Raw genomic sequence first — 12491 nt, forward strand, 5'->3', positions numbered from 1 at the left:
TTGCCCATACACACTATTCTGAATGGAGGCCTCCTTCAATTTGTGAGTTGTCCTGATAATCTTATCCGGAGGTTGCTGCAAACTGATGAAAAACCTAGTGAACACCCTAGTTTTAAGTTGAATATTATTTGCTAGTTCATGATGGTCAGCCAGAGGGATGGATACCAACGATTTAAATCACCTCATTCCACACATCAGTAGCCAAGCTGCAGCTCCTCATTACAGATGGATAGCGACTGCGCAGCGCAGGTGGCCGACACACAAGAATTTGCAGCACCACTCACACTATTCGATGGGGTGCGCGCGCCCCGGGCTGCCGATAACTAGATAACCGTGACCAATGATTTATGATGCTTGAAGAAGGTCTCTCAATTTGTTCACTGAATAGCAGTCTTTTAAAAATGCGTTTGAAGACCCATTAATTTCTTGGATCTACAGGCTCACTAACTATGCCCGTCGCTCCCATTTTCATTGTAGTTTCGATAATTATTTCCAGGTCAAAATTTCAGTTTCCTGTGCGGCTTGTTTGTAGGCTACTAAAAATGGCCGGTGATGGAGGCGCACTGAAGGATATCAATGAGATTAAATCCCAGTTCAGGACTAGAGAGGGTTTTTACAAACTGCTGACCCTCTCGGATTCACAACAACGAGGCGGACTACCTCGGGGTCTGTCCGCAGGTACCACGGTGGGCCCCGGGGGTGGACCGGGTTCGATACCCGGTGGTGGTTTAGGTCTGGTGCAGGGGCCCGGAGCTGCCTCCTCCACCAGTGCCGCAGCCAACTCCTCTCCGGCGGGCTTCCTCCCTCCTGTCAGGGTCTCCATGGTGAAGCTTCAACCGGAGGACCCGAGTGAAGAATCTGAGAGAGTGTGTTTTAACATCGGAAGAGAGCTTTATTTCTACACTTACACAAATATCAAGAAGGTAAGTTGAATAACGGCGTTGCAAGTAATGAATAGACGACTGAGATGTATTATTAACTAACGTTAGCCAATTTGCTTTAGTTTGGTGTAAACTCGCCTATTTTCTCGGGTGGCAGTAGCCGCAATGTCCCAGATTATTTTGCTCTAGTGGTGTCAATCCAAATAGCATATCCAGTAAAATCGTGATCACGTTATTTTGAGGCAATCAAGTCGTGCATTCATTATTGTTTTGCTATTTTTATTTCCATTTATTTAACCTTTTATTTAACTAGTCAAATCAGTTAAGAACAAATTCTTGTTTACAATGACGGCGTCCATAGACCACAGAAAATGTTACATTTCAGAAATACATCACTTTACAAGGTCCCTGTAACACCTAAAGATTTTGCAATTGTTTTAGATGCCATTCCCTCAGGTGTTGCTATGTTATTCAGGAACATGTCAAGACCTGACCCTCAGAGCCTACCTTATATTGACCCTGTTGACTCATCAGTAGGAAAGATTTGTTTCTCTTTTGGTCCATTCAACAACAGAGCGATACGATCCTTGTTTCAGCAGGATGTTGTATCTATACCTTATGTCATGCCTTATTGGAATGGATTTATTGATAATATCTGTTGGGAAAAAGTTTGGATGTTGCCACACACATACCTACTTATTAACAAAATTAAGGAAGTTTCCTTTAAAATTATTCATAAATATTATCCTGCCAACCACTATATGAAGAAGTTTAAGGAAAACATCAACTCAAATTGCTCCTTTTGTAATGACCACCCAGAAACAGTTGTGCATCTTTTTTGGCATTGTATGCATGTAAGAAAACTGTGGCAAGACATCAGTAAGTTTATAATTGAACACATTTATGAAGATTTTACACTATTGTGGAGAGATGTACTGTTTGGATTCTTTATATACAATAGAAATAAGCGGAATCATTTTTATGTAATTAATTTCATTATTCTTTTGGCCAAATTTCATATACACAAATGTAAATTTACAAACAGAAAACCACATTTTCGTACCCTACAAAAAGAAATTGAACTGTATTTTAAGACGGTTAAATGCTCTACTAACAAAAAAGCTGTTAGAATTGTAAGTATATGCATGTCCCTTAAGGTCCTTGTGTAATTGTAATGTGATATTGTACCCCCTAGCTCGATTGTCCATTGTTTGTAATCTATGTATGCTTGTGTTCCCTCATGTGCTTTATGTATTGATTTGTTGTTAATAAAATAAAAAATTTAAATTATTATTCTTTTTTTTTAAATTCAGAAATACAGTTGCAAGAATGTAGCTGCATTGATGTTGCAAGTAGCACGTTTTTTTGATAGCAAATGTTTGCATCCGGTTTTACACAACAATCAATCGTAGTTTGTAATGCAAAAAATGCCTCAATGGGGGGGATCTCAATATACAACAAAAACTTTCACCTGTTCATTTTAAAAGCTGCTTGCTCCTAACTCTCTTCCCCTCTGTGTTGTCTGTGTAGGCTGTGGACCTCAGTAAACCCATAGACAAGCGTATCTACAAGGGCACCCAGCCCACCTGCCATGACTTCAACCAGTACTCTGCCACAGCAGACAGTGTGGCCCTCATTGTGGGCTTCTCAGCAGGCCAGGTTCAATACCTGGACCCCATTAAGAAGGAGACAAGCAAGCTCTTCAATGAGGAGGTGTGTGTCTTAGTGTGTGTCTTAGTGTGTGTCTTAGTGTGTGTCTTAGTGTCTTAGTGTCTTAGTGTCTTAGTGTCTGTCTGTCTGTCTGTCTGTCTGTCTGTCTGTCTGTCTGTCTGTCTGTCTGTCTGTCTGTCTGTCTGTCTGTCTGTCTGTCTGTCTGTCTGTCTGTCTGTCTGTGTGTCTTAGTGTGTGTCTTTGTTTCTGTCTGTGTGTCTTTCTTTCTGTCTGTGTGTGTGTGTCTGTTTCTGTCTGTGTCTGTGTGTCTTTGTTTCTGTCTGTGTGTTTGTCTGTGTCTTTGTCTCTTTCTCTGTGTCTTTCTGTCTGTCTGAGTGCATCTTTGTCTCTGTGTGTGTCTGACTCTGTCTGACTGTCTGGTCTGTCTGTCTGTGTTGGGAGGGGGGGTTGAGCTATAGCCTATGTCTGTGTTGCTCTTTGCTTTATTTCATTGGAATATTTGGAAAAATGCAAATACTTTTTCAAGAGCTCTATTTTTGAAGTACTGCCTGCCTTTTTGGAGAATTATGTTTTTAAAGGCCCAATGTAGCCATTTTTATATAAATATCAAATCATTTATGAGTAACAATTAAGTACTTTACTGTAATTTCCATTACAATGGGGGGGGGGTGTTCTAAAGCAAGAATGTTGCTAGTGAAACTGAAAACTATCTGTTATTGACAGAGGGTTTGGAGCTCTTCTTTGTTATTGGTTTATTAACTCATTTACAGAATGCTGATGTCACCATGGAAATCCAAAACTACTGGACATGCAAACCTGCTGATTAGAAGGTCCTGTGTAGATTGTATTTTCAACCAGCAGCTATCAGGATTTAACACTGATAACATTTTTCGTCAGCTGTTGTACAATATGATATTAAAAACAGAATTTTGACTGCACAGGGACTTGAATTAAAATCAGATGATGGAGTGTGATGATAAAGAGTACTTCTCTTTGCCTTTGCTTGGTTTCTCCTCTAAGTCAATGAACCTCCGGCGCACGGCATCTAAATCCACTCTCTCTGCTGTTCTATCTCTGTCAGAGCTCAGATATACCAACATGCCTCACTTTTATCTGGTTGTCCGGACAAACCCTAGTCCTGGACTTAAAGCACTTTGAGTGGAGAATCTCCCTTGAACATGCTTCTTTGTCCAGGATTGTAATCTATGTCTAGGAAGCCGACCCATAGTCTTTCACTCCAGATGTCATTTCATTTAGGCTGTTGTTTTTTTAACACTAGTTTATGAGGACATATAACCTCTAACAGTTCAGATATTAGTTACAGTTGTTGTGACACCTGGCGTCGTCTTTCAGATAAATCTCTTACCACTGTCACTGAACATAGCATATAAGCTTATCAAATGTACCAGTGTTGCTAATATCAAATTCTTCATGATGCCTTTCAGAGGACGATAGACAAGTCCAAGGTGACCTGTCTGAAATGGCTGCCCAAGTCCGAGAACCTGTTCCTGGCCTCTTACGCCAGTGGCCACCTCTACCTCTACAATGTGGAGCACCCGTGTGGCACCGCCGCCCCACAGTACTCCCTGCTCCGCCAGGGCGAAGGCTTTGCAGTCTATTCCTGCAAGACGAAGACGCCCCGAAACCCGCTGCTGCGCTGGGCCGTGGGCGATGGAGGCCTCAACGAGTTTGCCTTCTCGCCAGACGGTGTGCATGTGGCGTGTGTGGGCCAGGACGGCTGCCTGCGCGTCTTCCACTTTGACTCCATGGAGCTGCAGGGCGTGATGAAGAGCTACTTCGGCGGCCTGCTGTGCGTCTCCTGGAGCCCCGACGGCAAATACCTGGCCACGGGCGGCGAGGACGACCTGGTGACGGTGTGGTCGTTCTCAGAGAGCCGCGTGGTGGCCCGGGGACATGGCCACAAGTCCTGGGTGAACGTGGTGGCCTTTGACCCCTTCACCACCAGCCTGGAGGACGAGGAGCCCATGGAGCTGAGCGGCAGTGAGGAGGACCTACAGCAGGGGCCGCTGCACTTTGGCCGTGTGCGCACGAGCAGCACGCTGTCACGCCTCTCCCGCCACAGCTCCAAGGGAGGCTCACCCTCCGTCACCTACCGCTTCGGCTCGGTGGGCCAGGACACCCAGTTCTGCCTGTGGGATCTGACAGATGATGTGCTGTACCCGAGGCTGCCGCTGTCCCGTGCCCTCACTAACACCTTCGGCCCCACCATCCCTCCCACGGTCAGCAGCACAATCAACAACACTACAGGTGGAGGGGTCGTAGGAGGAGTTGAGGGCCACCACCACCCCACCACTAACCCCCACCAGCCAACCCCCATGCCCCTGCCACTTCCCCGCTCCCTGTCGCGCTCCAACTCCCTCCCCCACCCCGCCGTGGCCAACGTCTCTAAGGGCCAGAGCACGACGGAGGGCGGGGGAGGGAGCGCAGGGGGCAACGCCACCCCCTTCAGTATCGGCCGCTTCGCCACGCTCTCCCTGCAGGAGCGTAAATCAGACAAGTCTGGAGGGAGCGGCGTGGGCGGGGAGAAGGAGCACAAGCGGTACCATAGCCTGGGAAACATCAGCAAGAGCAACGACAAGATCAACGTAGCGCCACGCAGCAGTCGCCTGGACGCCGCCAAGGTCCTGGGCACCACCCTGTGTCCGCGGATGCACGAGGTGCCCCTGCTGGAGCCCCTGGTGTGTAAGAAGATCGCCCACGAGAGACTGACCGTGCTGGTGTTCATGGATGACTGCATCATCACCGCGTGCCAGGAGGGCCTCATCTGCACCTGGGCACGGCCGGGTAAAGTGGTGAGTCCTGCGCCCAGCGTCCGTAACACTATCAATGAATAATGCTCTTTAGGCTGTCCTATCAGCTTTTAGTTTACTAGTTTATACTCCAAGTTATTAGAAAGGACTTGAGGGTATTTATGGATTACTTGCCATGAGTCTAAACGTTCTTCCTTCCTTTCTCTCCCTCATGCTGCCTGGCCCCTCATCCAGAACTTGACAGCACAGAATGGGAACTCGCCCAGTGGCACGGTGGTATAGCTGGAAGTGGAACTTTGCACCCCTCACCAAACCCCCATCATGGCTGAAGAGGGGCCAGCATCTGCACCGTATCATCCCAGTATTGACCCCTGATGTATCCCCTTGCCTCTCACCGCTCCTCTTTAGGAAGACTACAAAACAAAAACTGGGACCGTCCCCTCTCCACCCTGCAAACACAAAATTGTATTTTATTTATCTTATCTCAAGACTGAAGTAATTTATATTGTAAATAATACGAATACTCTATCAAGAGGACAAAGAGTATCAAAATATTGACTGAAGCGAGTGGAAAAAAATATTACTATATGAAAATCCTATATTGTACATAGCGACACAGTTAACATTGAATGTCTGCAGTTAGGGACCTGAAGATGGTGTTTTTGTGTGATAGAGTTCCTTGATTTGTCGTGTCTCTTGAAGCAAACTGGTTTGTCGATGGAGATGGATGCATTTAGGGTCTCCGGCATCAAAGACTTCACCCTTGTGCAGGTACGGAGAGCAATCTTCCTATGGCTGCTACTGTACTGTCCGCTCCCAATGATACTTGTTCCCAACATTACTGCACAGTGACACACCGTACGCTTTCAAGCAGTGTAGCATCCATTAGCCTCCATTCCCCCTCACACCTGTAATGCCTCTTGCAAGATTTTGCACATTTCAGTCCACAAAAGGAAACTGGAGGCAATTTGTCCTGTGATTTTCCTTTTGTTAATTGACATGGCTTTTTTCATGTCATTTTAAGCTACTGATTCTAACTCTGCTGGATTATTCTGTGTTCGTGACATCCATGATATTCTACCAACCTGGATAAATGACAATGATCAGTGGGTCTTGCATCAAACCATTATTTTACCTAGAAATGAAATTTCATGTGTGGGATGAGAGGTTCGTTATGCTGAAAGGCATGCGACTGATGAGTCAAAGCAACCGGTGTAAAAACCAGACTAGAAATGGTGGTGGACCAACTAAAACAATTTGTAGAGAAGTGACTGTTTAGGATCTGGCCAGTTATGATAACACTGTTAATGGTATGTACACTGAAGACTACCCATTATAGTAGTGTGTGTATGCCCTAATAACAGTTATGTGAAATGGCAGAAGGTGACACTGAAGAATACCCTCTGAAGGCCTTTTTCAATACTGCAAGAGAATGGGAACCAACCATTTTATTCCAGGGGAAGAAAATCCTTTCCATTTGTTTTTCTTTTTGACCATAGCATGTAATGTCTTTGAAATTCCGTGTGCATTACACACACACTTACACCTGAGGTGGCAAATTATCACAGTATTAAGTTTGTATTTAGGGGGATCTGTTATTAAAATTCTAAACCCAAATGCTACATGTTACTCTCCAGGCTCTTGCACTTTAATCACAAAATATAGTACTCGTCATCCAATGTCTATCTTGATATCAAAGTTACGTTTTTCATGACTGAGATGTGCAGCTGTATGACAGAACGCAAATAGTTTCTTTAACATTGAAACCCTGTCATGATTGTTATCGTCTTTGGGCCTCTCATGGCAAATGTTGAGTCGAAAGCATGCCAGAGAATGGTCATTTATAGAGAGAGAAATATGTAGACAGATGCATTTGACAGACAGGCTTGCGTTTGAGTTTGCAATTAGTTTTTATTTCACTGAGCTGTAAGATGGAGTCCAGAGAAATGACATTGAATAGGATGAAAACCGTCTCTTGCTCAGACAAGGTAAGCAGAGAAACAAACCACTGTATGCACCCTGACTTTCAGTACAAATGACATGGTCAATACATCTGTTGTTTGGAAAACACTACACATTACCTATGCATAACTAGAAAGAAGTAACCTATGGAGTAATCAAGTAAATAGTCACGTAGTAATGTTTGGTAATACATGTGTATGAAGAACATCATGAAAAGTATGAAAGTTGCTCACTTTAGCATGTCATTAAGGGACAGGTAGAAAATTACTGGGGGGGGGGGTCCAACTCCAGGTACCTCCCCATGTACTGTAAAATAGGTTGCACACAATGTTTACGACCACAAATAACTAGCGACCCTGTTTTATAAGCGTGGATATCGACTTTACCACTACCAGCATGCTTTTGTGGCGCAGTTGATGCCACGCACGGCTAAGGTAGAGGGTTCGCCGACCACCACGGACGAGCTCACACTCTCTCTGCCTGTTTCATTACACTACCATCAGAGTCAGCTGCAGATGATCAGCTAGGGGGAAATAAGATTTTCAAAATGTAACTGCTATATAATATATGCTATGCATTTTCCAACAACAAATTTCTGTGCCAATGCCCCAAACAACCAATAAGAAAAGCATAGCATACTTGATTACCGACTTTGGGCTCTTCAAAATCATGGTTTGCGTTTACAACACCAAAATCAAATAGACTATGTCAATCTCGACAAAAATAAAATACATCCCTTCCTACCTTGTACCCAGTATCGAAGGCTTGACAATCTCAGAATATCAGTTGTTGGTGTTTTGTAGCAGATATCTCTTTCCATCAGTTTGAATGCAGGAATTATATTAGAGTGGAGTGGACGAATGTGCGCAGGTAGGCTATAGGAGACTAATCAGATTAAAACATGGTACTGGGCACAGCACATATTTTCAACGTGGAGAATTGGGTAATATCAGGTAGAAACGTTGATTAATCAGATTCCAACCTATTTTCACACACTCAAAAACTGCTAAAAGTTTGTTGAATTCCCAATGTGTTATCACTATGCTTTCAACCATCGAAAAACACAACCAAATTCCAATAGAAAATCATTGTAAAATGTTGTGTATTTAAGTAGAACTGAATGTGTTATCACTGTTCTTGATCTAATAGCACAACCAAATGACCTGGATTGCAGAAAATGTAGATTACATTAAAGTAAATGGTGCAAGTGATCAATGCCTTTGAGATGTTGTGCAGATTATTATAACAATTGAAGATTTCTACAGACCTGCTGAATTGTGTTTGGTTGTTAGCGCAACCAAAAACATTTGAAGGAGATGTATCTTCTGATTGGATAGCTCCATCTGTGCCACTGAGCCTGGTTTTAATTCCAGTTTGTCTGCAAATTAATAATTGATATGTTGGATTCACATCTCATATTCAACCAAAATCTAAATTGAGGAATATGACTACTTTTTAAATGTACTTTAAATGCAGTTTGATTGGATTTAATCCTATTCTTTAAACTTTTATTTTTGGTTGATGTGAATCCAACATATTTTATACAACGTTTGTCTATGTTGAAATTACTTACCACCATGACATAATCCTGTGTTTGAAATGAGTTATCCTCAAAGCAACAGTTAACATTGATGACTTTCTTCAAATCCAATGTATTTTCCACATAGATTACAAATCACAATACGTTGACAATTTACGTGGAAACAATTTGACTCCAATGCATCCCACAGTTGTGTCAAGTTGCCTGGATGTCCTTTGGGTGGTGGACCATTCTTGATACACACGGGAAACTGTTGAGTGTGAAGAACCCAGCAGCGTTGCCGTTCTTGACACACTCAAACCGGTGCGCCCTGCTACCATGCTCAGGCACTTAAATATTTTGTCTTGCCCATTCACCCTCTGAATGGCAAACATACACAATCCATGTCTCAAGGCTTAACAATCCTTCTTTAACCTGTCCCCTCATCTACACTGATTGAAGTAGATTTAACAGGTGACATCAATAAGGGATCATAGCTTTCACCTGGATTCACCTGGTCAGTCTATGTCATGGAAAGAGCAGGTGTTCCACATTTTGTCAAATTATTAATTTTGTGTATGGTTTCCTAGAATCAAGGGTGGCTCAACTTACCCTTTTAGCCAAACCTACCCCACTCTCCCCTCCACCATGGACACATGTCCATTTTATATCAAATTTGGTGTGTCAATCTGTCTGTTATATGTGTTGCTTGTGTGCACCACGATGTGTGCATTTGTGATGCTCTGGACTGGATACTGGCCCCTTTTGGGATTGGGAGACTGAGGACTGTCATGTTATTCACAGCCCTACAGGGGGCACTCTACTAACCTTCCCCTGGGCAAGGTGAGTCTCACACAAGCTCAAAGTACTTTTCTTTATTTTAAAGGAGTCAAAACAATCAAACACCACATTTGTTCCTTATAGATACATTTTCAAAAGGGTGAATTAACTATTTGGGAAATTTAGCTGTGGCCAATATTACACAATGCTTGAGACACTACCCTCCGTATTATTGGCCAACGTACAATCATTGGAATACAAACTGAACAATGTAAGATTAAGACTATCCTACCAACGGGATATTAAAAACTGTAATATCTTATTTTTCACGAGATGTGGCTAAACGACTACACATAATATAGAGCTGGCTGGCTTTTCCATGATTCTGCAGGACAGAGCAGCTACTTCTGGTAAGACGAGGAGCGGGGGTGTGTGTCTATTTGTCAATAACTGCTGGTGCGCGATGTCTAATGTTAAAGAAGTCTCAAGGTACTGCTCGCCTGAGGTAGAGTACCTCATGATAAGCTGTAGACCACACTATCTACAGAGAGAGTTCTCATCTATATTATTCATAGCCGTTTTTTTACCACCACAAACCGATGCTGGCACTAAGACTGCACGCAACGAGCTGTATAAAGCCCTAAGCGAACAAGAAAATGCTCATCCAGAAGCGGCGCTCCTAGTGGCAGGCAAACAAATCTGTTTTACCTCATTTCTGCCAGCATGTCACATCTGCAACCAGAGGGAAAAAACTCTAGACCACCTTTACTCCACACACAGAGACACAGGCAAAGCTCTCCCTCGCCCTCCATTTGGCGAATCTGACCATAATTAAACTCGGCAAAAAAATAAACGTCCTCTCACTGTCAACTATGTTTATTTTCAGCAGACTTAACATGTGTAAATATTTGTATGAACATAAGATTCAACAACTGAGACATAAACGGAACGAGTTCCACAGACATGTGACTAACAGAAGTGGAATAATGTGTCCCTGAACAAACGGGGGGGTCAAAATCAAAAGTAACAGTCAGTATCTGGTGTGGCCACCAGCTGCATTAAGTACTGCAGTGCATCTCCTCCTCATGGACTGCACCACATTTGCCAGTTCTTGCTGTGAGATGTTACCCCACTCTTCCACCAAGGCACCTGCAAGTTCCCAGACATTTCTGTTGGGAATACCCTAGGCCTCACCCTCCGATCCAACAGGTCCCAGACGTGCTCAATGGGATTGAGATCTGGGCTCGTCGCTGGCCATGGCAGAACACTGACATTCTTGTCTTGCAGGAAATCACGCATAGAACAATCAGTAGGGCTGTTGGACTTGTCATGCTGGAGGGTCATGTCAGGATGAGCCTGCAGGAAGGGGACCACATGAGGAAGGAGGATGTCTTCCCTGTAACGCACAGCGTTGAGATTGCCTGCAAAGACAGAAAGCTCAGACCGATGATGCTGTGACACACTGCCCCAGACCATGATGGACCCGCCACCTCCAAATCAACCCCGCTCCAGAGTACAGGCCTTGGTGTAACGCTCATTCCTTCGATGATAAACGCAAATCTGAACATCACCTCTGGTGAGACAAAACCGCAACTCGTCAGTGAAGAGCATTTTTTGCCAGTCCTGTCTGGTCCAGCGAAGGTGGGTTTGTGCCCATAGGCGACGTTGTTGCCGGTGATGTCTGGTGAAGACCTGCCTTACAACAGGCCTACAAGCCTTCAGTCCAGCCTCTCTCAGCCTATTGCGGACAGTCTGAGCATTGATGGAGGGATTGTGCGTTCCTGGTGTAACTCGGGCAGGTGTTGTGGCCATCCTGTTCCTGTCCCGCAGGTGTGATGTTCGGATGTACCGATTCAGCTCAGTCAGCTGTCCGTCCTGTCTCCCTGTAGCACTGTCTTAAGCGTCTCACAGTACGGACATTGCCCTGGCCACATCTGCAGTCCTTATGCCTCCTTGCAGCATGCCTAAGGCACGTTCACGTAGATGAACAGGAACCCTGAGCATCTTTCTTTTGGTGTTTTTCAGAGCCAGTAGAAAGGCCTCTTTAGTGTCCTAAGTTTTCATAACTGTGACCTTAATTGCCTACTGTCTGTAAGCTGTTAGTGTCTTAACGACCGTTCCACAGGTGCATATTCATTAATTGTTTATGGTTTATTGAACAAGAATGGGAAACAGTGTTTTTAAATCCTTTACTATAAAGATCTGTGAAGTTATTTGGATTTTTATTAATTATCTTTGAAAGACAGGGTCCTGAAAAAGGTCTGTTTCTTTTTTTGCTGAGTTTACATGTTTCAAACATACCACTGTAGTCCCTGTGCCCAAGAAAGCGAAGGTAACCTGCCCAAATTATTACCTCCCCTTAGCACACAAGTCGGTAGCCATGAAGTGCTGTGAAAGGCTGGTCATGACTCACATCAACACCATCCTGCCAGACACCCTAGACCCACTCCGATTCACATACCGCTCCAACAGATACACAGATGACACAATCTCAATCGTAGTGCACATGGATTGTGACATGGATTGTGAAATCGTAGTCATCAAAGGTCCTGCAGTTTTTAATGAAGTCACCTTCAAGTTGCTGCAGTTGCTTCTCACTGGCTGCACAATGCAGCCATCAGCCTGGCAAGTGGGAGGCACTATTTGTCAACCAATCATTAGGGTGTTTTTAAATGGTGAATCCCAAACCCGCCCCTCACCCCTGCCAACTAGGAGGGCTCCAGGTTGTCACGTGTTGCTGACGAAACTCTGAGGGTGACTTCCAGAGAGTGGTGAGGGGATCAATAAACCCATCGGGTGTGTTCGAGCAGGAAGGCTTTAACGCAGCCGAATGTAGACGAAAGTCAATGAGTGAAGTCGGAGGAGGGGCACGGTTTACCTACAGCAAGAGAGAGACTATAAGGACAC

At 44.3% G+C, this 12491-nt stretch overlaps 1 protein-coding gene across 1 annotated transcript; it reads left to right on the top strand.

Moving 5' to 3' along the window:
• Nucleotides 1-195: 195 nt before the first annotated feature.
• LOC112266878 (WD repeat-containing protein 20) lies at nucleotides 196-6945 on the top strand. The gene is made up of 4 exons (XM_024444772.2): nucleotides 196-923; nucleotides 2412-2594; nucleotides 3998-5365; nucleotides 5558-6945. The coding sequence occupies exons 1-4, from the start codon at nucleotides 450-452 to the stop codon at nucleotides 5603-5605; spliced, it is 2073 nt and encodes a 690-aa protein (XP_024300540.1). The 5' UTR covers nucleotides 196-449; the 3' UTR covers nucleotides 5606-6945.
• Nucleotides 6946-12491: the final 5546 nt, after the last annotated feature.

This window comes from Oncorhynchus tshawytscha, linkage group LG14 (genome assembly GCF_018296145.1).
Source record: "Oncorhynchus tshawytscha isolate Ot180627B linkage group LG14, Otsh_v2.0, whole genome shotgun sequence".
In the NCBI taxonomy this organism is placed as follows: Eukaryota; Metazoa; Chordata; class Actinopteri; order Salmoniformes; family Salmonidae; genus Oncorhynchus; species Oncorhynchus tshawytscha.